The sequence below is a fragment of the Lutra lutra genome, chromosome 7 (assembly GCF_902655055.1).
Source record: "Lutra lutra chromosome 7, mLutLut1.2, whole genome shotgun sequence".
NCBI classification, from domain to species: Eukaryota; Metazoa; Chordata; class Mammalia; order Carnivora; family Mustelidae; genus Lutra; species Lutra lutra.
In genome coordinates, this window is record NC_062284.1 from 70,787,036 (window position 1) to 70,811,943 (window position 24,908).

Genomic DNA, 24,908 nt, shown 5'->3' on the forward strand with positions numbered 1-24,908 from the left:
AGTGAGAGAGGGAACACAAGCAAGGGAGAGCCGGAGAGGGAGAAGCAGACTCCCTGCTGAGCAGAGAGCCGGACGCAGGGCTCGATCCCAGGACCCTGGGATCATGACCTGAGCCAAAGGCAGAGGCTTAAAGACTGAGCCACCCAGGCACCCCTGGATTTCTTGTTTTAAGGTCTCAGGGCGACCATAAATATTTTTTGGTCATCAATTCTTTTCTTACCTATTATTGGTTGAATGTTGTTTTCCATTACAACAATGAACTGATGATAGATTCGTATCGCCACATCACTCAGAATCTGTCTGTATTCTGAGAGGTCAAAATTGTTCAAGCAATTCTTATTCTGATGTGGACTATTAAGCTTCATGAATTCCTGAAAGTAATGTGAGCATATAAATATTAGAATGATACAGACATGTAGGAAATTAAATCACCACCTCTATTAGGGACATTCCAATGAGCGTCTATACTTCAAAACCCAGCGTCTGATTGTATGAAATGAGCTCTGCATGTCTGTGGTGCCGCTTATTCTCTATAACTGTTGCCATATTGCCTCCTCACCCTACAAATAGGCACTCCCCCAACCCCTGCCCTGCACCTATACCATACAGTGCAGAACAAATCCCATGGAAGCTCATCAAAAAAGACTGCAAAGCCACAAAGGAAACACACACCTGTAAGAGGCCAGGAGATGCAATACAAGAGATTCATGACTTAATTATTATAGAGCATAGATCAACCTGAAATATTTTAAAATGTGTGTTATGGACTAAATATTTATGATGTCAGAGCCCTCTCCTCCAGTGTGGCTGTATTTGAAGATGGAGCCTGTGACCAGGTTATTCAGATCAAATGAGGTCCTTAATATGAGGCCCTAATCTGATAGGGTTAGTGTCCCTTTAAGAAGAGGCACTCAGGGGACACCTGGGTGGCTCAGTTGGTTGAGCAGCTGCCTTCGGCTCAGGTCATGATCCCATCATCCTGGGATCAAGTCCCACATCGGGCTCCTTGCTCATCAGGGAGCCTGCTTCTCCCTCTGCCTCTGCCTGCCGTTCTGTCTGCCTGTGCTCGCTCTCTCTCCCTCTCTGTCTGACAAATAAATAAATAAAATCTTTAAAAGAAAAAAAAAAAGAAGAGACACTCGGGGGCACCTGGGTGGCTCAGTCAGTTAAGCATCTGCCTTTGGCTAGGGTCATGATCCCAGGGTCCTGGGATCAAGCCCCATATGGGCTCCCTGCTCAGCAGGTAGCCTGCTTCTCCCTCTCCAGCTCCCCTGTGCTTGTGTTCCCTCTCTCGCTGTCTCTGTCATAAATAAATAAAATCTTTACAAAAAAAAAAGAAGAAGAGACACTAGGAAGCTCAGTCTGTCTTCTTCCACACCTCGTGCCCCAAGGAGAGGCTGTGGGAGGGCACAGCAGTGAGAAGAAGCCATCCACACGCCAGAACAGAACTCTCAGCAGGAACCAGCCATGCTGGTAGGCTGGTTGAGGGTCAGACTTTGGGCCCCTAGAACTGTGAGAAAGTACATTTCTGTGGTTTAAAAGCCTTCTAGTTTGTGGTATTTTGTGATAACAGCCCAACCAGATTAATACGACATATCCAACATGTTCAAAGAGATAAAAGAAAAAGAAAGCATTAAGAAGAGGATATAATGATAAGAGGCAGAGGTGAAAAAGAACCATTGAAATAGAAATGAAAATATGGCAATTAAAAAAAAAACATTCAAACAGGGAAAAGAATGCTGTATACGTGGCGGAGGGGGCAAAGAAAGGGTCAAAGATAAATGGTGTTGAATAATATCCACTTCCATTAATGTCTCACACATGCCAGTTTGTCTTAAATGGACTGGGCTGTGCCCCCAGCTCCTTTTGGTATTCCTTTTAGTCAGAGATTGGATTATCTTTACTTACTTTTCTTCTTGTTCTATAGTACTAGTAGAGTTACTTTTATATTTTATTTTACTTTTCCTTCATTGGGACAATTAGTTATCCACCCGAAAGAAGGTATGAGGTAATTATCTCACACATCATGGGATAAATAATCACACAAGTTCTGGATAGATAAAAGCATAATTGTGAGCTCTAAATTTGAATTATAGAAGTTCAGAAGAAAGTAAGAGAAGTTCATGGTCTCAGGGCAGGGAAGAATTTCCTGAAGACACTAAAACACTTATCATAAAGGAATAGGATTGGTATACCAAAATTCAGAAATTGTGTATAACGGACTCCATAAAAAAATTATAAGACAAACCATGGTTTATCCATGATATGTAAAGACCTTGTACAAATCAGTCAGAAAAAAATTGCCTCTAAAGAAAATGGAGACTGATGTCAGTAGACAATTTGAACAGAAACCCAAATGACCAATGAGCACATGGAGTGACTCCTTTTTTTTTTTTTAAAGATTTTATTTATTATTTGACAGAGATCACAATTAGGCAGAGAGGCAGGCAGAGAGAGAGAGAGAGGAGGAAGCAGGCTCCCTGCTGAGCAGAGAGCCCGACGCAGGGCTTGATCCCAGGACCCCGGGATCCTGACCAGAGCCGAAGGCTGAGGCTTTAACCCACTGAGCCACCCAGGCGCCCCTCTTTTTTTTTTTTTTTAAAGAAAAGATTTATTTTATTGAAAGATTTATTTTACTTATTTTAGAGAACATGAGAGCAGGGAAAAGGGCAGGAGAGAGAAAGAAAATCTCCAACAGACTCCCCGTTGAGCATGGAGCCCTACGTGGGCTTCATCTCTTAACTCTGAGATCATGACCTGAGTGGAAACCAAGAGTCAGACATTCAACAGACTGAGCTACCCAGGTGCCCCTCCATGGAGTGAGTCCTCACCTCACTAGTGATCAAGTAATTGCAAATTAAGTCAACAAGGTATTACTTTATACCAATGAGACTGGTAAATAATTAAAGTGCCTGTCAATATCAAGTGTTGGTGAAGGGATCACACTGGAAACTTCATACACTGCTGGTGGGACCATTAATGGTACAAACATTTGAGAGAGCAGTGAAAACCCTGAAAACTATCTTATTTTAGGTCAGTGACATTTTAGTCTGTGAGTACGTGAAGGTGGAGAATTCCTTTCTGTTGGGAGCAGAGCTGGAATGGCAAAGAATGTACATACAGATTGTGGAGGAATGATCAGAATCCTGCAGAGAAAAGAGCTCCAAAGAAACAGTCATGTTGGTCTAAAGGTTGGATTTTAGAATCATGATACTGAATACTTCAGAATGTCACAACCAGAAACAAACTTAAAAATCATCTTACTTTATTATTATGATGATGCTTTTACTAATTATTATTTTTAAGATTTTATTTATTTGAGAGAAGGGGGAAGGGCAGAGGAGAGGGAGAAGCAGACTCCCTGCTGAACAGGGCTCATTCCAGGACTGAGGAATGGTGACCTAAGTCAAAAGCTTATCTGACTGAACTACCCAGGGGCCCTGACCTCATTGATTTAAAACTCAGGGAAAACTGAGACCTAGTATCATGCCCAAGGTCCCGGCCTCTTGCTAAGTCTTCTGGCTGTGACTTCTGTCTGACCAGTGATGTGAAGTTGGCCTCCTGGCTGAGAAGGAGACTGGGAAGCCATCTGGAGCAGAGGCTACCCCTGGAGCTGGGGATGTCCCCAATTGCTGTGGTGAGCTCTTGCTCACAAGGAAGTTAGAGACCAGCAGTCTGCACAGAACACAGAACAGGCAAGTGTCCCTACCTCTTCTCCACTGTACTGCTTCAGGCAGTTGAGGAAATGACACGTATTGGAAAGCCAAAAAGACAGCATCTCAAAATCGTCTACATGTTCCTTAAAAACAAAAACAAACAAACAAACAAACAAACAAACCAAGAAAGACAAAGTTGGATCTGGTGACTCCCGGTGCCTTTGAGCCAAGATCACATGAATCTTACCAGTTTGGTCAGTTCATGGCTTTTGATCAGAATGAATTCTTCTTTTATTCACCAAAGACTTTACTCAATTTATACTATAACGATAAGCTCTTATGTTTATTTAGCAGGTTCTGGTTTGCAAAGTATTTCTGATGATGAAACTTCCTGGTAAAGCTAAGTCTGGGTCCTCGCTTTCCAGAGCTCACGTTCTGACCGAGAAGAATGTTGTTCATAACATCACATATGCAGGACATAATTAAATGGGTGCTGAGCTCCCGCACAGTGGTCCTAGACTAGACTCCAAACGCTCAGGGGATGCAAGGATGCTGGTGAAAGAGGGCAGCTGAGAAAGTCTCCTACAAGCAGGGAGAATGCTGTCCTTGAAGGAAAGGGCTGGAGGGACAAGAGCTCCGAATTGAGGACTCTGCTGAGGAGAGTAGCTGTGCTTGTGGGGCAGCGGGAAGAGGCACAGAGAAGGTAAAGAGGTACCGTGGTCAGAGGTAAATGGAAAACTGGGAAAGTCCTGGAATTTGAAGGACAAAGTAGGAGTGTTTCAGAGAGGAGGGCCTAGTGGTTCCATCCACGAGAGGAGGGTAAAAAAGAAGGGAAAACCATTGGATTTAGCAAGAGGAATCATTGGTGATCTTTCTGTGGAGTGACAGGAGCAGAAGCCAGACTGCCGGAACTGGGGGAGCCTGTTGGTGTGAGCACCTCGGCAGTCGGGGTGGGGTGGATGGAAAGGCATAGAGACTATGGGGTATGTGGGCATGTCCTGGCCACTCAAAAAGGCAGAGGCCAGGAAGTCACTGGGGAAATGGAGATGGGAGATGCTGGTGGGAAAGGATTTATACTCTTCATGCCTGCATCTTTTAGTTTCTAAATATTTAAATATTCCAGAGCAGCAAAATGAGGCAAATACTGTGTGCCTATAGCCTAGAAATGCACGTGTGCCCTAAAACCCATGGGTGCCCCTTCCAAGAGCCCTCTGGTGGCTCTCGTGAATATAGCGACCAGGAAGCACTCAACAACAGACAAGTGTTAATTCTCTACTCCTAACTCCTGCTGAATGATGAATCCTCACAGCAGGGGAATCTCACCTTCTGAGCGGGTAGAGGTGATAGGGGTAGTGGTTACCAGGTTGAAGCCTTGGAGGTAAGGCCTTGAGGTCTATGTGCTAATCTTTAGCCTTAGGGATCCCTGACCGAACTTGTCTTCTCCAGACAGCTTGGCTTCTTTCCTTGGGTGGGCCTCGGACTTGTCTGAGGAATCCCGTGGCTCACCGAAGACGAGAGGTGAAGGACGGCCCAACGACAAATCCTTAAAGTATTCTTAAAGTAACCAAAATACCAAAGGCTAATGTCAAAGGCAGTTCCTACCTTAACCACCTGCTTGATGCCATTGATGGTGCTGTTCATGAGGGACTTGACCATACCGGCATCATTCCGAGAGTCCGCGTAGCGCACACACATGAACAGGATGTGAGCGGGCAGCCCTGGGATCATGTTCACCACCACCCCGCGCGGCTTCAAGTCTGGAATAGACAGAGCTGATGAGGACTGCGGCTGATAGTCAGCTCTCCCCATCAGCTCTCCCCATATGGCCCAGGCCTTGTTTGCTTTTCTGTACTTGATACAGTGCCTGAATGCACGAGGAATTCAGTCTGGCAAAAATACAAAGGTACCGCCTGTTCCTCTTACTTCTCATTTGTCAAGTACTTTCTCTTTTTTAAAAGGCTGAAATTCAGGGGCACCTGGGGGCTCAGTGGGTTAAAGCCTCTGCCTTCGGCTCAGGTCGTGGTCCCAGGGTCCTGGGATTGAGCCCCACATCGGGCTCTCTGCTCAGTGGGGAGCCTGCTTCCTCTTCTCTCTCTGACAGCCTCTCTGCCTACTTGTGATCTCTGTCTGTCAAATAAATAAATAAAATCTTTTTTTTTTAAAGATTTTATTTATTTATTTGACAGAGAGAGATCACAAGTAGACACAGAGGCAGGCAGAGAGAGAGGGGGAAGCAGGCTCTCCACCGAGCAGAGAGCCTGATGCGGCACTCGATCCCAGGACCCCAAGATCATGACCTGAGCCGAAGGCAGCGGCTTAACCCACTGAGCCACCCAGGCGCCCTAAATAAATAAAATCTTAAAAAAAAAAAAAAAGGCTGAAATTCAAACAGAATTTGTGCTTCTTCCTGGCCTGGAGACCCTAGACTTCAGACCTCCAATATAAGGGAGGAGACCCACGTCCACACCCCCGACTCCAGCCTCTAATGAGGAGGGTGGGATATGATCTCAGTGACCACATGCACCCCTTGAATTGGGAAAATAGACCCACAATAATCCTGTAGAGAAGGCCTTGCTGGCCTTGAACAGAAGAGAATGGCAGGGGGAGAGAGGGGGCAGTAAATGGAAGAGAGAAACTTTATAGAATGAACTCAGGTAAGCAAACAAGAACCTCCCCATGGCTGCATTAAGAAAGGGAACGAAGAGGCCCTACAGCTGTGCACCTGTGAGGGTAGAAAGGAAAGGGTCCTAGGGCTCATGTGCTCTGTGCGGGGATGGGGGTGTCACTTAGAAGAGGAAGTTAGGCTACACATCAGTTTTCTACTTTAAGATCTTGAGATCAGCTGATAGAAAGTCAGCTTTTCTCCCTCCCACTGGAAAACCATGTGATTTTCATGGTGAAGACAGTCTATTAAGATTGGTTCTGGGGCACCTGGGTGGCTCAGTGGGTTAAAGCCTCTGCCTTCGGCTCAGGTCATGGTCCCAGTGTCCTGGGATCGAGCCCCACATCGGGCTCTGTGCTCTGCAGGGAGCCTGCTTCCCCCTCTCTCTCTATCTGTCTGCCTCTCTGCCTACTTGTGATCTCTGTCTGTCAAATAAATAAATAAAATCTTTAAAAAAAAAAAAAAAGATTGGTTCTAAGACCACCAGCCCTTGAGTATGTATGCTGGCATATTCCTGTAACAGAGGTGGGCCGGGAAGCCTGCATCACATTGCCTGCAAATAAAATTCTCAGTGGAAATCAAAAGGAACAGGGAGCCACAGTTACTTCCACCATAGCTCCTGTACTAAGACACAAAAATGAGAGGCTGTGTCTTCTATCTGGATACTATGACTAGACTTTGGAAGGGGTAAGGGCAGCACTTCTTTTTTTTTTTTTTTTTTTTTGACAGGGAGCGATCACAAGTAGGCAGAGAGGCAGGCAGGGGTGGGGTGGGGGAAGCAGGCTCCCTGCCGAGCAGAGAGCCTGATGCAGGACTCGATCCCAGGACCCTGAGATCATGACCTGAGCCAAAGGCAGAGGCTTAACCCACTGAACCATCCAGGTGCCAGGGAAGCACTTCTTAACTGAGGGCAATTCTGGCTCCCTTGGGATGTTCGGCAATGTCCAATGGAGATATTTTTATTGTCATGACTAGGGGTTGTTACTGGTTTCCAGAGGGTAGGAGTCAAGGATGCTACTTAATATCCTATAGTGCACAGCCCCCCACAATGACCAATTATCTGCTTGCCAGTGTGGAGGTTGAAAAACCCTGGGCTAGGAGAAGCAGAGGCCCCCACCCAGGATGGGAGCAATGAGTGATGGAGCGGACATTCAGAGTTCCAGGTCTCACTACCAAGAATGAGGTTTTGGATGAGCTTGTCCTCATCTTCTGTCTTGTACTCCAGCATTCCAAGGTACTCCCTGGGTCTTGAGGACAACTGGCCATCATTGCCTATAGGCAGAGGCAAACAATCAGTTAAATTCACAGAAACAACTTCTACTGGCTTTATAACGAGCCTACTCTGTCTCTCTCTATCCCATTCTGACTGGCTAGCACATGAACACGTGTGGCTTTCAGATAAATAAAACTTGACTAATCCTGAAGAGCTCCTCTGGTAGTGAGTCATGTCTGCGAGTCTATCCATGAGTATTGCTGCTGCTGGGAAGCTGGAGTTATCCTTGAAGAGAGCCTCATGAGAGCCAGCATGAATCCAGCACTATGCAGATAAGAAAGCCAACCAAGATATTGCTTCTTTCTGACTGTGACTGATGCCACAGTCAAGAAAACAAGATTCATGGAACAGTTGGTGAGCAAAGTACCAAACTGCATGATCCCAAGGGGATCTGTATTGGTTTTCTATGTGCTGTAACAATTTACCACAAAGTTAGTGGCTTAAAATACCACAGATTTTCCCAGAAGACTGAAATGGACCTTGCCTGTAGGACTGAAATCGAAGTGTCAGCAGAGCTGAGTTCTGGAAGCTCTGGGGGAGAATCCATTTCGTACCTTTCTCAGTTTCCAGATGCTGTCTACACCCCCCAGCTTATGGCCGTAACACTCTGACCTCTGCTTCTGTCACCACGTCCCCCTCTCTCTCTGCTTCCATTGTCATATCACCTTCTTTCACTCTGGCATTCCTGCCACCCTCTTATAAGGTCTCTTGTGATTGTACTGGGTCCCCTATATAACTCAGGGTAATCTCTCCATTGCAAGATCCTTAATTTGATCACATTGGCAAAATCCCCTTTGCCTTGTAAGTAACACAGTCACAGGTCCTGGGCTTTGGGGTGTGGACATCTTTGTGTGTGCCAGAGTCTGCCCTCTGGTCACCAAAGATTCATGTCCGTTCTGAGAGGAGATGTGATGACAGAAACAGAGGTTAGAGAGTCAGAAAGAGTCTGAAGATGCTATGCTATTGAATTTGAAGATGGAGGAAGGGACCCATGAGCCAAGAAATGTGGGTGGCCTCCAAAAGCTGAGAAGGCAAGGGAAAATCTTCTCCCCTAAAGCCTCAAGAAGAAACATAGCCCTGATGACATATTGATTGTAACTCTCTGAAAACCATTTTGGACTTCTGACCTCCATTTATCATCTTAAGATGATAAATTTGTATTGTGTTAAGCCGCTAATCTTATGCTGACTTGTTACAGCAGCTGTAGGAATTTAATACAGGGGCCATAAGAATTCTTACAGAAGGGGATGGAACAAATGAAGGAGGCAGCACAGCAGTTAGGCCAAGAAGAATGAGAAGGGTCTGGTGGGTGGAAAACAAGGTGGTGCAGGTAACCAGTTATCAGAACTTTCTTATTATTGTATGAGACTTTCTCCTGCTAATATACTAGCCCTATTTCCTTGGAGACTAATCAAGGTAGAAAGTCAACAGTCTTACTAAGCAATACTGTTTATGTTAAGAATGGCGTCTGATTGGTATCCTGCATCTGGACCTGGAAGAATAAGAAAGAAAGCAGAACTATCTGATAAGCCCATTATACTCTGGGTATTCTTGAGTGTGGTGACTTGTATCTGGGCATGTTCCTTGCAGGGACTCTGGAAGCAAATGGCACCGATGGAGCGTTCAGAAGATGTTGGCTTCCTACCAAGAGTCATGTGGCCGAGCCTAGAAGCAGATGCTACAGCCCATTAGGCCCTCAGGATCCCTGCTGATGACTTGATGGCCCTCAGAGCCAGAGCCCTAGAGCTAAGTTGCTCCTGCATTCTTGACTCTCAGAAACTCTGCGTTGCTATGTGTGTGTTGTTTAAAGTTCCTAAATTTGGGGATAAGTTTGTTGTATGACAATAGATAACTAATAGAGGAAGGGAAGCTAATGTACTCCACTTTAGCCCCATGGAATTGGAGGAGGTAGTAGAAAGGCAAAGGAGGTAGTCTTGGAGGCAAAGAGGGGCCGGGACTCAGGAACAGAAGTGAGGAGTGGGAGGTGGATTTTGGAAATCCTTGTGTTGAGGTGGTAGTTCATTCATTCTTTACAACAACAGGGACACAATGGGGCCTTGGGAAGGGCAGACATGGTCCCTGCCCTCATGGGGCAGACTGACATTTATCATTAATGATTGAAGGAGAAAGATCCTCATGTTGGTGGTGAGCATTTTGAGACTGAAGTGAGAGTGGGGTAAATAACAGTAAAGGAGGTCTTCAAAGAAATGAATAGAGAAAAAGGAACAGACAGTTAGAGATACAGCCTTCGCTATCCAGGTTGGGAGGAAGAGGAAGCAATATGGAAGCAGGATCAAGAGAGTAGAAGAGAGAAGTCAGAAAAGTTCAGTGACTCAGAAGCAGACGGAAGGTCGTGAGGGCATTCAAAGTGAGAAGTTCGGTCAATGTTCGGGACTCCTGTCTAGCTTCTCAATTCTCTACTTCTTTCCTGTAACAGAAATAGAGGTATTGATCCTATGTAACTGGGAGAGGAAGAGAATGTCAAAGCAGTTATACTGGAAACTTGTTCACAGTTGCATTTTTACCAGGGAAGAATTAATAGCAGATGAGATTAGAAGTATTCATTATGGGATGTCCCTTACAATTCCATGAGTGCATCTGCAATTATCTGCAATTATAGCTGATGAGCTATCCTCTGACCCAAAGGATCTTTCCATTGGCCCATCACTGAGCCCTAAACTGCTCCCTCACAAACTGTCCCATTTGAGAATCGTTCCTTTGACTCTCAAAGACTCTGGACCATTTCAGGAAACAAACAATGCTTGTTGACCTTATCTGACAGTTCAAAAGGCAGGAAAGGGAATCTTATTTTTCCTACCCTTTTCAATCGTCTTGGTTAGAGTCTTGACTTGATCTTGTAGCTTTTTAATCACTCTGTCCTTCATGTCTAACTCTTCTTCAAGATCCTACAGAAATCAAAAGAAACAAAGCCATTCGCTTAGAAGCATTTTAATCTGTGTTTTGGTAACAGCTTCATTAACATACCACACAATTCACTTTGAAGGACACATCCGGTTGTTTTCTAAAGTCAGCTAGACAACCATCACCATCATCTAATTCTGGAACATTTTTGTCACACCAGAAAGAAACGTGTAACTTGTTCCCCTAATCCCTTCCAGTCCTTGGCAATCACTGATCTACTTTCTGACTCTGTATTATTTGCCTCTTCTGGACGCTTAACATAAGTGGAATCATAAAATGTGTGGCCTTTTGTGTCTGGCTTCTTTCACTTAGCATAACATGTTCAAGTTTCATCAGTTTCAAGTATGTATCAGCCCTTCATTCCTTTTTGTGGCTGACTAATATCCCAGTGTATATAAGGCATATTTATCTTGATCTATTTTTCCCTTAATGAAGTAATGCCCATAATAAAGAATTGAAAAATACAAATGTGTGAAAACAGGTTCTCTGGATATCAGAAACTGGAGGCAGAAAAATTGTAGAGATTTGGGTCCTGGCTTTGCGTTTCCTTCCTGATAAGGGGGTGCCCTTGCTCATGCAGAATTTGGCTCAGGAACCAACAGAGTCCTGGAGCCTATAGATATTTCTTAGAAAGGACAGAGTGTGGTAGGTTCTTCCTGAATTCTGAGGGTTTTGGCTCAGAAAGGATTCAGGCTTCTGAGATCCAGCAGTGCCTGGCATGCAGTCACTACAGCCGGGGGGCCCCTGGGGAGTCTTGGCACCAAGGAAAAATGCTGTTTCTACGCTATGACCACCTCTCCCCTGCTACGGTTCTGGGTCTCTGGCTAAACATGTTAGGAACTTTTTTTGGCTTTACAAGTGGGGGTGTGGGTACAGTTTCCTCCCTCCTGTCTCAGTCCATCCTAAGATACTTCTAATAATAATGTCACTAGTCGATGAGAACCAGGAGGAAACCACTGTTCATGTTTTGATTTATTTCATTCCTTTCTTTTGTTCTAATATGGCACATACAAATTTTATGAAATTGGGGTCATACTGCATATAAAGTTTTAAATTCTGTATTTTTCTCTCATTATATTGAAGACACTTTCCCATGTCATTGGCCATATATGCCATCTGTCATTTTAACACCTAAGTCATATGATATACAACAATTTATTCTATCCACTATTGTTGGATATGTATCCTTTTGCTATAATTAATAACATTACGATGAACACTCTGAACAAAAATCTTTATTCTAAGTAACTAAAGTAACTAAGTAACTAAAGAACACTCTAAACAAAAATTACTTTATTCTAAGTAATTATCTAATTACTTAGGATAGTAAGATATTAGAAATTGCATGACTGAGTCAAAAAGAATGTGATTCCCAAGGTTCGTGATACTTGCTTCCAAATCACCCCTGAGAAAGTTGATGCCAATTTCTATTCCCGGAAATCACGTGTGAGTGTGGCCCCTGCAAGGCATTTTCAGCAGCACCATAAGATCTCTATTACTTGAGGGGCAACAATAACATCTAGTTTTAATTTTTCATTTCTTTGATAAATAGTGAGATGATCACTAAAAGTTTTTTTTTTCCCTTTTTTTTTTTTAAATTTTTTTCCCTTTTTTTTTTTTTAAAGGTTTTATTTATTTATTAGTCAGAGAGAGAGAAGGAGAGAGAGCACAGGCAGACAGGGTGGCAGGCAGAGGCAGAGAGACAAGCAGGCTCCCTGCTGAGCAAGGAGCCCGATGTGGGACTCGATCCCAGGACGCTGGGATCATGACCTCAGGCGAAGGCAGCCGCTTAACCAACTGAGCCACCTAGGCATCCCTTTTTTCCCTTTTTTAAAGAGGATTTTTCTTTGACTCAAAAATCATGTCTTGGGCCAAATCATGTCTCCTCAAAAAATTCATGTCTACTCAGAACCCCAGAACATAACCTTATTTAGAAACAAAGTCTTTACAGTCGCAGTTAAACTAAGGATCAATATGAGGTCATCTAGATTAGGGTGGGTCCTAAATCCAGTGAGATTCTCCTTCTAATAGAAAAGGACACAGAGAGATACAGCTGCATGAAGGCTCAGGCAGAGTTTGGAGTTATGCTGCCCCAAGCCCAGGAATGCTGGGAGCCATCAGCAGCGGGAAGACACAAGGCAGGATTCTCCCCTAGAGATTTTGGAGGAGCATGGCCCCGTTTCACCTTTTATGGGACTTCTGCCCTTCACAACTGTGAGAACAAATTTTTGGTGTTTTAAGCCAGCCAATTTGTGCTAATCTGTTATGGCAGCTCTAGGAAACTAATACGATGAAGTCCCTTTGTGGGCAAAATCCACCCCTTTATATAGAAATTACATTCTTTTGTTGTATATGAATACAACACCGAGGTTACTCATTGGCTCGGGCATACGCGGATGGAGGGAACGTGCAGCTGTGAGTGTGCCCTGGCTCTGTGCACCATGGCCCGGCCCTGCCTGGGAACAGAGCCAGGCACAGAGAGCTTCTGAGGAGGGACGCTGAGTGGGCTTCACTGCCCCCTCTGATGCTGGAGCATCAGAAACAAACTCCTACAAACCCCACACAGCTCAGGGGCTGAGCTGCACGCCCACAGGGAGGGAGTGGATGTTCACGTGGGGCAAGATGCCCAACACCCACAACCCCCCATCCGCCCTCTCCCTGACTACTGGCTTCGGCTCAGCCCCCAGGGACACGGGCTCCGGCGCGGAAGGCAGGACCACCTCTCCCAAAAGCTCAGCAGCCAGTTGCTTATCTGCCATGACCCGAGGAGGCTACTCTCTGAGAAAGTTGTATCCCCCTCAGAAAAAGACAGTCATCATCTAGGTGCCCGGACTGGAATTTGTTACATTCTGTTAAATGGCAAGCTCTGTGGATTCCTACTCATCAGTTAAATCCTGATCCTGCAAAATAGGGTTTTACCCTATTGTGGTTTTCCTGTGAGATAAGAAATGGGGCGGGGGGGCTGACAACAGGGTGCGGGGCCTGTGGGCCTGTCCAGGCTTCCGACCACTACCTGGTGAGCCCTTCCCGGCCAGTCCCAGCCAGGCCAGGAAGGGGCCTTAGCATGTCTGCCTCCCAGGAAAGTGTCCCATCTGCCACTATGGTGCTTCCTAGTCCTGTGGGTTTCACACACCAATCACATCTCCAGAGAATTGCTGGGGACTGACTTAGAGTTGCCTAATTTCATTTTGACCAGGGCATTTATAATTTGATGAAGATTTGAACAATTTAAAATGTTTGCCATCTACCATCATGATCATTTCACAGAGGAACACTTGACTTGAAAAATTGTAGGAAGGGCATGCCCACAAAGAAAGCATGGCCCTTTAATGGGGAAAAGCTTTCTGTAGACCAGAACATCATCATCTCAGATGGGTGCCATCCCTGGGACAGTGCTCATCTCTCCTCTTGTTCTCCCTTTACTCTATTGGACACTTTCCTGGTGTGGCCCACTAAAGTCCCCAAGGCTTCCTAGCAGAAGCCCGTAACTCAGAGACCACCTGTGTGCTGAGGTAAGGACACAGAGTGCTCTGACGGAAGTGGCTTTTGATCTGTAGCTGTTCACGATGTGCTTTAGGTGGCATGTCCCCCCACTTTCAGTGACATCTGCACACAGTCATTTATCAACAATGGAAGACTTCTCACCCTGTTTTCCATGGTTAGATGAGACGCTTCCTGCCGGAAGGTACTCCTGACTTCACTCTCAGTTTCAAATTGTTTCTTCAAGTGCTCGCTGGCCTCCTGCATTTCTTGAATCTTACTGATCAGCTTCTCTTTCTCTTTGGTGTGTATTTCATTTTGGGCCTCTAGGGTCCTGAGAAAAAGATAAAGGAAATTTTGGCATCAGTTTGACCGTCATGGAGAAGTCACTCATTGTCATAGCAAACACTGATTATTTCCAAAGACAGAAAAATACTTGGGCCAATTGATGTGTAAAGTGAATAGTACCTGAATAGGAAAGTCTTTGAGGTGGGGGTGGGGGTGGGGGTGAAGATCAGGGCTGGCTGGGTATGGAGCTGTCCACGGTTGCCCCAGTCTCCTTAACTTGATAAGAGATTCTTGCTTCCACTCTGTCAAAGGATGCTGATGGCTGCCCCAGGACACCCACATCCACTCACACCCTTATGACCATAAGTCCAGTGATTAGGTCCTATGTGAATGACCTGGGGGCCAGACTCTCAAAAACCCAGGGAGAAGAGAAGTAGAGATTCAAGACGGTGTCTCACCATTTTCCTACTATTTGGGACCCTCATTTCACCACCATCCTACCAATAAAGTCACATGACTAAAATGCTCCTTAGGACATAGGGCATCTATGTACGGCTCTGAAAGGTAAGTGTGTCAGCCTGCTGGTGGCAAAACATTTTCCCCGCAAGGCTCTGCCTCAGCACCAGGCCCTCTGCAGGTCAATTTGCACATCTGGGGGGATCCTCCGCAAAGACTCTCTGTCACATGGATTTCAAGCCTGACCCTACTCTGAGAAAATCTGTTCTCTCCTGCACAATCTTATTTCAGCAGTTTTTTGAACAGATAATCTATGTTCTAATGGCATAAAAGGTGAAAATTATGTCCCCACCACTGGGCACCAGCCATCCAGTTACCCTCCCTGGAACAAGCAATGTCTTGATTCCTGTATGTTCTCCCAGGTGTGTTTGTGTGTGTGTATGTGTGTGGTGTATACATATGTGTTTCTTTCCTTCACATCTGAATGGTAATAGATCATCTACCTTAATTAGCACCTTGCTTTTTTGGCTTTATAACATATCTTGGTTTCTCTCACAATTTCAGAAAAGAAAGCACTGAGTGAGCATGAGCTCGAAGAGCATACACATTAACACTTACTTTCTTTGTGTTCCTTCCTCTTCACGATTGCGGTTCAACTGATTAGACAATTCTTCCAGTTTGCCTGTAGTGGGAAGAACTGTCTTTACTTTGGGGTCCACATCACGTTTTGATTTACATTGGGTCTTGCTTTGAAACAGTCCTAAGATGTTTCCTGCTTGAGATTAGGTTTTGTTTGGTCTGAACAATGTTTAAAATTTTTCAAAGCCATTATTCCAAAATTGTGATATTCCACATAAAAATCTGGCTTTCTGGCTTTTCTTTAAAAATAGGGATATCAAGCAACACTGGGGCCAGTATTCCCACTTGGCAACAATCAACGGAGCTTGGAGGCCACCGCACCTCTAAATGCCTTGCCCCTTACAGTCCCCTCCACTCAGCCCACTTCTCACATTTATGTCACCTGGTTGGGCCCCTGGAGAACCAGAGTTTGAGATGCTGGGGTACAATGACTTCTCTGTCATTTCCTGGACACAGGAATCCATTTTCTAGAAGCAGTTTCATGACAGTTTCAGTTACCTTTCATGCTTTCCGTTTGTTCATTCAGGCGGATTTCCAGATCTTGCTTTTGTTTCTCCAGTTCTGAAATCTGCTGTTTAAAGTCTGGGATCATCTTTAGAGAAGAATTAGAAATATTTGAATATGAAACGCTTTTGTCTGTGAGCTTCAAAATCTCAGAGCTTCTCGGAAGCAAACTAGACCATGTAGGTGTCTAGCCCCAGGGAGCATATGTCGGGTTCGGCTGTATAGGAGGGCCAGCCAAGGCATTAGCCTGGTTTGGCGTTATGATTTTTTACCTCAAGATCTAGAGAGTCACAAGCAACACCAGCGTGTCTGGAGGGAGTGGCTCTCACATAGCTACACCCGTGATATCACCGGGCTCTCCCAGGGGAGAAGGAAGTACACTGTCTGGGAGGCCATGTGGGGGCTCTGCTGTGGTTAGCCAGCCTCTTCGGCCCAGGCCCAGAAAGGTCATATCCTCATCTAGGAACACGAAAATCATCTCAAAGAGGTCCCCCTGTGCCCTAGGTGGGGTACTGCTCTGTTAGTGGAGGTCTGGAATGATCCAGTATGTTTCATGATCCTCTGTCCTTGTCTGTCTGTGGATTTCTATAAATGTCACTCACATCCACTCTCAGTCAGGTAAATAACTTTTCTGTCATCCAAGTATATGAAAACACGTGTGCCTCTGAAGTACATGTGAAGAATACTGGTTTGTGCATTTGGATGCCTGTTCTGCATTGTTCCTCAGTAAAGCTTCCTCCAAAGAATAAACAAAGACATGATGGCCCTTAACCACTGCTACACACATCTGCTGTGCCCAGAGCCACATCTCATTGGTGACACAGCCCGGAGATGTCCTAATACTCTCAGGTTAGGCAGAGGAGAAGGAAATGGTAAGAAAGCTGAGACAGGGGTGCCTGTGAGGTGGGTTCTTAGGAAAGCGTGGTATCCTGGAAGGCAGCAGAACAAACAGCAGGGAGGAAGACGGAGTGATTAACGTCACCTAACGTTGCTGAGAGATAAGATGGGAGTGAAAAGGAACACTTTGGGCTCAGCTGTGTGCTGTGGTCAGTGGTCAGGGCTTAGGACAGAATGGCGTGGCTGTGGAGGAGTTGGGAGGTGAGTGCAGAAATCCATTAGGTGGCCACTGAGAAGCCTGGCCAGCTCCCCCCAGAGAAATGGGGTGGTAGCTACAGACGATGTGGGGTTAAGAAAGGGATATTCTGGGGCGCCTGGGTGGCTCAGTGGGTTAAGCTGCTACCTTTGGCTCGGGTCATGATCTCAGGGTCCTGGGATCAAGCCCCGCATCAGGCTCCCTGCTCAGCAGGGAGCCTGCTTCTTCCTCTCTCTCTGTCTGCCTCTCTGCCTGCTTGTGATCTCCGTCAAATAAATAAATAAAATCTTTAAAATATATATATATATGTATATATATATATAAAAGAAAGGGATATTCTTTGAGTCAGGAGATTCCTCCAGGATGTCTCCAGGGCTGAGGCATGGATGAGACAAACACTGGGGCAGGGGGGAGCGGGGAACAGGCATCACGGAAGAGAGAAGTCCTTGAGAAAATGAGATGAGAAGCACAAGCAGAGGGACAGACCTGAACACATGCCCCACTCCAGAGTCATCCCTCTACCTTAGCGTTTTTTGTCACTTTCCAAGAGGTTAGGGCTAGACTTAAAATACACAGATTTAAAAATACAGGCACACATCACAGAATTGGGACCCATCCCCTGGTAAATAAACCCACCCTCAAATCAAAGTGCTCTCCAGCCCAGGGTAACTTGATAGTTGTATCTTCGGACCCAACTATTTCACTTCTAGAAAACATAATTCTGATCCATCATTTATTGCCAAGAAACTGAATTTTATCCCACTGTTAAATGACATCTCTAGAGTAATGGCCACCCCCGGGGCCCACTGCTAAGCCCGTACCATGTTCTCCGAAGTTAGCCTGGTGACTTCATGACGGATACTTTCATTGATGTCAGTTTCTTCTCTAAATAATTTCTGCAGGTGGTTGATCTCTTGACTTAGGTGCACTACTTTGAAGTTCAAAGCTTCGATCTCCTTTTCATAGGAGTCCTTCTGGGACTGGAAATGGCTCTCCAACACGCTGTTGGAGGATGGGGGCCAAGAAGTGAACCACATGGTCTTTGTTCTGCTGGGCTGCTGACTGTGAGCATGCACGTGCGCAGCAGTTAGGAAAATTCACAGTGAGCGCCACGCTAAGGACACAAAGTTTATGTGTACACACACAGTGTCAGCTACAGAATTTGGTACGGAGAATTATAAAATCCTTCTAGCCAGTTAGGATGCATTATGTGGCATTAATATTTAGTTAATGGTAAAAAAATTTTAGACATCAAAATTATATGTTATTCATTTAAGAATATGTTTGGTATGCAACGATAGTAAATATTCATTAAGTATGCATGTGTCAGACTCAGAATGTACAGCACCAACAGTGAACCCCAACGTAAACTACTGACTCAGGGTGATAATGATGGATCAATGTAAGTTTATCAAGTTTAACAAATGTACCACTCTGGTGGGGGTTACCAACACTGGTGTTGTGGGGCAGGGGAGGAAAATCTCTGAGAAATCTCTATACTTTCTGCTAAATTTTGCCATCGACCTGAAATTGCTTTAAAAGATAAAGTTTGCAGGGCACCTGGGTGGTTCAGTGAGTTAAAGCCTCTGCCTTCAGCTCAGGTCATGATCTCAGGGTCCTGGGATGGAGCCCCACATTGGGCTCCCTGCTCAGCGGGGAGCGTGCTCCCCCCCAAACTGCTTGCCTCTCTGTCTACTTGTAATCTTTGTCTATCAAATAAATAAAATAAAAATAAATAAATAAAAGATAAAGTTTGCAAATAAAAGATTACAGCAAACTTCTTAAATTTAAACATACTTATATCTCTATAGCAACACTGGCTACCTTATTTGATATCATCCATTTTCCCTGTACAGATTACAGGTTTTACGACTCAGGAGTTTATCCTATAAAAAGATTGTTTTTCATTATTAAACTCATTACTTAATTCTTGAAATATTTCCAGTGATTATTAGATCATCCCACTACAAGGAATTTCCTTTGTGTCAAATCTGTGGAAGGTAAACTTTTGACTTTCTAATATCTATTATCTCTGAAAATCAAAAAGAACTCCGGGGGAGTTTCTTACTGTGTTGCTTTCTTTAGTCCTTCATAAGCAAACCAAAGTTCTCCATCCTCATTTAAATGTTCCAAATCTTCCAACGAGAGCCTGGAAAATAAGGGGAGTAAGAAAATCAATCATCTCACTCATGTGCAAAATGATTCTAAAGGTTTGGTAACACAAAAATGATTACCTGCTTCTAACATCTTCAATGTCGTAACTTTCAAGAAGTTGTTTGGTGATCTCGGACATCTTTTCTGAGAGAAAAAGGCAGAGCTGGTATAAATGACATTTCTGCATGATTTCTCTTCTCCCATTCCCTTTTTTGGTCCCACTTTTCTAGATTTCACACAACTAACCATACGATCCGCTAACTTAGCAGCTGTTCAACCAATCAACTAACCAACCTACCAGCTATGACATCAACCAGCTATTCAACCTGCCACTTGTCCAACCAACCAGCAAACCAACCAGGCTCATACCAAAGGATACATTTCCTTAGCGGTGACGCCCGTGGTAAACTGGGTCTGCGCCCGTAGGCTCGTGACTCTTATTTTTCTTACCTCTCATTTCCCGTTTCTGTGACTGCACGTGCTTTTCCACATCTATCTTCTGTGTCTGAAGTAGCTCTATCTCCTTTTCAAACTCAGAGATTGTCTGTATCACGGCAGTGACCGTACCGGGTAAAGAAGAAGTAGATATTATGGTTTATGCCAGACAAAGAGAATACGAATACGGTATCGTGCATCTACCCAAGACAGCCTCACCCAGCTAGCATCTTGTTAAATCATCACTGCCCACACATTGTGGCCTTGAAGTATGTTTCACTGCTCAAAATGTGGCTACTTATTCCCAGATGTAGTCGGTTGTAGCAATAGAATTGGTTTTCTTTACTACATAAAGGGAAAAATAGCTTCTTACTTCAAGGTTGGGCTGGGCTGGCCTGGGGAGGAAGGGGGCCCAAGAGGAGTAAAATCTAAGGGGCTAAATTCTCTTTCACTGGTACGATGAACTCTTGGGGCAGAGCCAAGGGTACCCGGGAGGCTGGGAGTTGGCCAAGGAGGAGCACAGGTTGTGGGGAAGAGGCTGTGTTCTGTCTTTATTACGTTGTGAGGCCAGCCTGAGTAAGGATCACAGGTATGAGGGATTGTAGCTCCGGGAGATATGCAGCCGGAAATAACCCTGCCTTGATATTTTCTCAGTTTGTCTTTAAGTGTTTAAGGGCCATAGCTCCAGTTTCCTCAGAGGATGAGGAGGGAGATCCAACTGACATTTACCAGTCACTTCACATACATGACCTCTCCCTTATAATAGGCCCCTCGGTGATGGAGTAATAATTTACAGATGAGAAAACTGGAGTGACAGAGGGGAAATGGCATGCTCAGGGCCACACAGGGAAGCTGATGGAGCCCCAGAACCATCCGATCCAAAAGCCCTGCTCTTGGTAACGTTTCGGCAAATGTTCCAAGTCATAGATGTGCTTACTTCCAGACTGATGATGTTTATTTTCTGTGAAAATCAGATGAATCTTAATATACCATATCAGAGGTTTTGGGCCATGTTTCCTACCAAAGAGGAAGTGAGTGACAAATAGTGGGATCTCGCTCAAGGGCAGCCCTATGATGTCCCAAGATGCAGACTAGGCAAAGGACACGACTCCCAGGGGTTGATGCGAGCCTCGTGTGGCTCCTAAGAGTGAAGCAGTCAGAGCAATACGTGGTCCTCCCTGATCCCACGGTCCAAACTCTTCCTTCTCAATGACAGGAAACTGGGGTCCAGAGGATGTGGACAGCTCTCTTGTCAAGAGGTGACCTAGATGGGATTCCTACAGTTCTTCTAAGCCATACGTGGCTATTCCACGACCATTACAGCAAACATTTGCATGATCTTAACAACATTCTACCAACACACATTTCACTTATTTACTGGAAGCTTAAAAGCTTTCCAAACTCACACTGAAATATTTTGCACTGAAGAACACAGGGACGCTTGGGTATGTGTTTTCTGGTAGGGAAGGAATTCTGTTAAACCTCAACTGTCCAAGCACTGCTTTTGTGGATCTTCTGATAACAATTTAAAAGATTCTGATAATAAGGTAATTTAATTTTAAGACAGGTGTTTATAGAACTATAACAACATGATGGAATGTATAAGAAGGGTTCACATCAATTTATTTTTTAATCTGGAAGTGTTCTCTAGGTCAGCATATTTGAATAACTTCACTTAATTTCAAAAGAGTTAGAAGGCTGACTTTTAAAATATGAAAACCAATGACTGGTGAGTCAAAGGAAACTTGGGGGTTCCTCCTTAGAAGAACTGAAGGGATCAGAGTCCTTTTGATTTTGGCCTTTATTCAGATGCTCTTAGCTATCTGACCCCACGGGACTGTGGAAGTGCCCCCTCCGTGCAGTTCACACGGCACAGCCAGGGAGCTCATCTGCAGGCGGGAAGCCCCTTCTACCTTTGCCTGCTTTCTCAGTTGGGCCACCTCCCCCTTTAAGCCATCGGAGGTGACCCGTTCTTCCTCTAGCTGGTGCTGCAGGTGCGTTTTCTCCGCTCTGAGAGCTTGAATGTCTTCTTTCAAAGACCAGATCTGCTTCTCATAGTCTTGTGTTTTCAGTTCAAAACTTTTTTCAAGAAGTCTAGACGCCAAAGAAAAGAAATGAGTAATTCAGAATTTCTCTAAAGTCTTTACCATGAACTAGAACAAGACATCATTTTGAAAGTAATGAGAAGAGACTCAGAAAGGAGACAAGTTAATTAGGATCCACTGTGACAGTTCCAACAGACAATGACCTTACTTTTAGCTGCCAGTTTCCTGTCCCCTTATGTTAGGGAAACTTCTTACACCTTCCGATCTGAGAAATGTAGCTCTACTCTGATCACACAGAGGAGACATAGGATAGGGAGGCTGAACTCGAAGACTCAGCAGTGGTGGGATACTCCATTCCTGAAGCCACCCTAGTTCCGTGGGATTCCCTGTGGTCTCTTGGAGGGGTCCTTCCCTTCTCAAAGACCTTGGCACAGTCTGCCATGCCCTGACCCCTGCTGCATTCCAAGGATCCTGGCTAGGTCCTAAATAAGTTAATACAGCCATTTAACATGTCAGACGACCAGCCCTTCAATGTTCTACAATAACCTGCAGCAAATCCAGGTGCCTAAAAGTCCATGGAAACCCAATTCCTGGGACGCCTGGGTGGCTCAGTAGGTTAAGCGTCCACCTTTGGCTCAGGTCACCATCTCAGGGTCTTGGGATTGAGTCCCACATTGGGCTTCTTGTTCAGTGGGGGGGCCTGCTTCCCCCTCTGCCCCACCCCCTGCTTTTTTCTCTCTCTTTCTGACAAATAAAATCTTAAAAAAAAAAAAAAGAAAGAAACCCAATTCCTTGTGAGATGATTGCTCTATTAAATATGGGGTGACTGACCAAGAAAATAACCAAAGAGAGACATGACCTAGACCAGCCCAGTGTAGCCCAGAGGGTCCAGTCAGAACAGAAGTAGTCCCAAGGGCTCCACTAGTTTATGAAATTATTGCTCTACTGGCCAAGCTCTCATCTCTGCTTGTTTTCTGACCGGCTTCCGTAGCACAAAGGGAGAACCCCCAGGAGGAGAGTCACATTCCCAGTAGGTTTGTGTTTCATTTCCTTTCACAGATATTAACAAACTTCTTAACTTTGTTCTCAGGTGTTTCAAAAAACCACAGTGCTCCTACGAGGACAGTAGAGCACTTGAAAAGGAGCAAACTGCAGCCAGACGTCCATGCTGAAAGGATCGCAGACTTGTACCTATGTGGGCTGGGAGCCACCCACAGGCTGCGGACATCTGGGCGCCCATCAAGCATTGTGACAGGGGCTAAAACGTCCCCAGTCAGCTGAAAGGACCAGACCATGCTACACGTGGGAGCTGATGAGGATGGTGAAGTACTTGAAGTGACGTGGCCTCAGCCTGCCTCTCCAAACCCCTTCTCCAAAGGGTTGCTCCCAAGTACCCCTTGTGCACAGTGGAGGCCAAAAACTGAGCTCCTTTCCTGGAGTTGAGTGTTCACCGACAAACAAAATTTTCAAAGTGAAGAACCCAATCTCCCTGTTCTAAAACTCACATAGGATTGTGAAACAGGTATCTGGTAACTCTTGGAGCTCTTGGGTACATTCCCGCCACTAATGATTTGGCATCCTGCTCCTTACTAAGACTCAGGCTCCTCTGCCAACCAGGCGGGGAAGGCATACGTCCTTCCACCCAGCTCCGAGCCTTCCAGCCCCCAACTGAAACATGCCAAGGATATTTTGTCTCTCCCCAACACCTTGCCACATATCCCTACTTTAAGATCTAAGAGCTCTGAGTTGACTCTCTAAGAAAGGGGAGTGTAGACTGCAACCTTTGCAGATTAGCAGGGTGTTTGGTTCTGAGCTAGGGCAGGTGGGACTGGCAGAGTACAAGGTCATGGGGACCTGCCTCAGCTATTGTGAGGTGGGTTCCACCCCTTATTGTCTGGGGCAAGAGTCAAGTTAACAGACACAACAGACAGGGGAGGGAGGCAGGCTTATTTCCTAGGCAATAATTTTACTTCTTGGACTTGATGGAAGCTGAAAGGGATGGCCGTGTCTGAACTTCTGTCTTAGCCATGAAGGGAAAGCTAGAAATTCCCAGGGGTCCACTGCCCACTGCTGAAGGACGGGAGATGGCCCCGAAAGGTGCACCCTGGGGGCCTCGGCTCTCACACATCGGAGTCCCTTGCCTCCTACAAATATTCACCCCCCCACTTTCCTGTACCTGTGACCTGCTATCAACAAGCTGAAAAGCAAAATATAAAACAGGAGAGAGAGAAGGAAGCAGTAACTTGAAGGCAAACCAGATTACATACATTCTCTGTTCTTGCTCTTTTTGCACATCATCAAAGAGCTGCTTGGTGAGGCCGTCCATCTTTTCTGTGAAGAGAGAATGCCCTTGGGAATATGTCTGCACCCAGTACCTCGAAGGTGTCATGTCACACGTAAGAAAGCGTGGCTGTGAGAACAATCATGGGCTACTTGGGATGAGTAGGACTGAAGATGGGAGGGTAACAGTCACTTTTTATAATTTAGAAATTAGAAATACAGGCAAGAAGGGGAAATAATAATTCTCACAAACTGGTCATGCTGGAAATGTGTGAATAGTTTCATTTATAGTACTTTTTTGGTCTGGGTATTACTTGTTTAAAAAGGCATATTGGCTTTGAGACGACATATATGACTATTAAAAGCACACAGACACCCTCTGGGAAGGACAATGGTCAGTTTATGATGGGGTTTCAGTCTTGATACTGTCAACGCTTCAGATTGGAGAATACCTTGTTGTGGAGAGGGGGCTGTCCTGTGCAGTGACCACCCAAACCATCTCTGACGAGGCCATATGTCCCCAACAGGGAGAGGGGAGCCAAAGTGATTCTCTTGGCTCACCATGGTCATCATTCACCATAACCAAGAAAACGATTAAGTGTCTGTCTTCATCTGGGGAAGAGGAATTCTGACAAAGCTGCTGTTGCCTTTCAGCACAAGGGTCTCCAACAACAAACGGTAGGTTGAGGCAACACTGGGCAGCCAGAAGCCACGGACATTCTGAAGCCGTGACAGTCCCAGGTTCCCAACACATCCACACACAACAGGCGCCTTGAAAACGGAGTAACCCATCAAAGCCTGACATCTCTATCTGTACTTCGTTGACATCCCATCCTTGACTTCTACCTCACTTCTGAATCCTGCCCCAGAGGGGAGCCCCAGGAGGAGGTGATGAAAGCTGCCCTGAATTACTTGACTAAAAAAAAAAAAAAAAGAAAGAAATAAAACAAAAAACCAACAGTATTCAAATGAGGTATCAAATGTCCCTGAATCAAAAGGACTGCCTCAGAATGTCATGATT

The 24,908-nt window shown here is 45.2% G+C and overlaps 1 protein-coding gene across 4 annotated transcripts in view; it reads right to left on the reverse strand.

Moving 5' to 3' along the window:
- Window positions 1–24,908, reverse strand: part of MYO5C (myosin VC) — a 92,711-nt gene that overhangs the window by 13,945 nt on the left and 53,858 nt on the right. For 3 of the 4 annotated variants that reach the window (XM_047736497.1, XM_047736494.1, XM_047736496.1), the window contains 14 exons: window positions 23,875–23,938; window positions 21,476–21,656; window positions 19,578–19,671; window positions 19,208–19,271; window positions 19,042–19,122; window positions 17,795–17,975; window positions 15,875–15,968; window positions 15,356–15,419; window positions 14,159–14,327; window positions 10,410–10,497; window positions 7,492–7,590; window positions 5,259–5,413; window positions 3,710–3,799; window positions 221–371 (listed from right to left, as the gene is read on the reverse strand). In XM_047736497.1, coding sequence (XP_047592453.1) covers window positions 221–371; window positions 3,710–3,799; window positions 5,259–5,413; window positions 7,492–7,590; window positions 10,410–10,497; window positions 14,159–14,327; window positions 15,356–15,419; window positions 15,875–15,968; window positions 17,795–17,975; window positions 19,042–19,122; window positions 19,208–19,271; window positions 19,578–19,671; window positions 21,476–21,656; window positions 23,875–23,938 — 1,575 coding nt within the window. The remainder of the gene's footprint in view (window positions 1–220; window positions 372–3,709; window positions 3,800–5,258; window positions 5,414–7,491; window positions 7,591–10,409; window positions 10,498–14,158; window positions 14,328–15,355; window positions 15,420–15,874; window positions 15,969–17,794; window positions 17,976–19,041; window positions 19,123–19,207; window positions 19,272–19,577; window positions 19,672–21,475; window positions 21,657–23,874; window positions 23,939–24,908) is intronic. The other variant, XM_047736495.1, reaches the window with a different exon arrangement.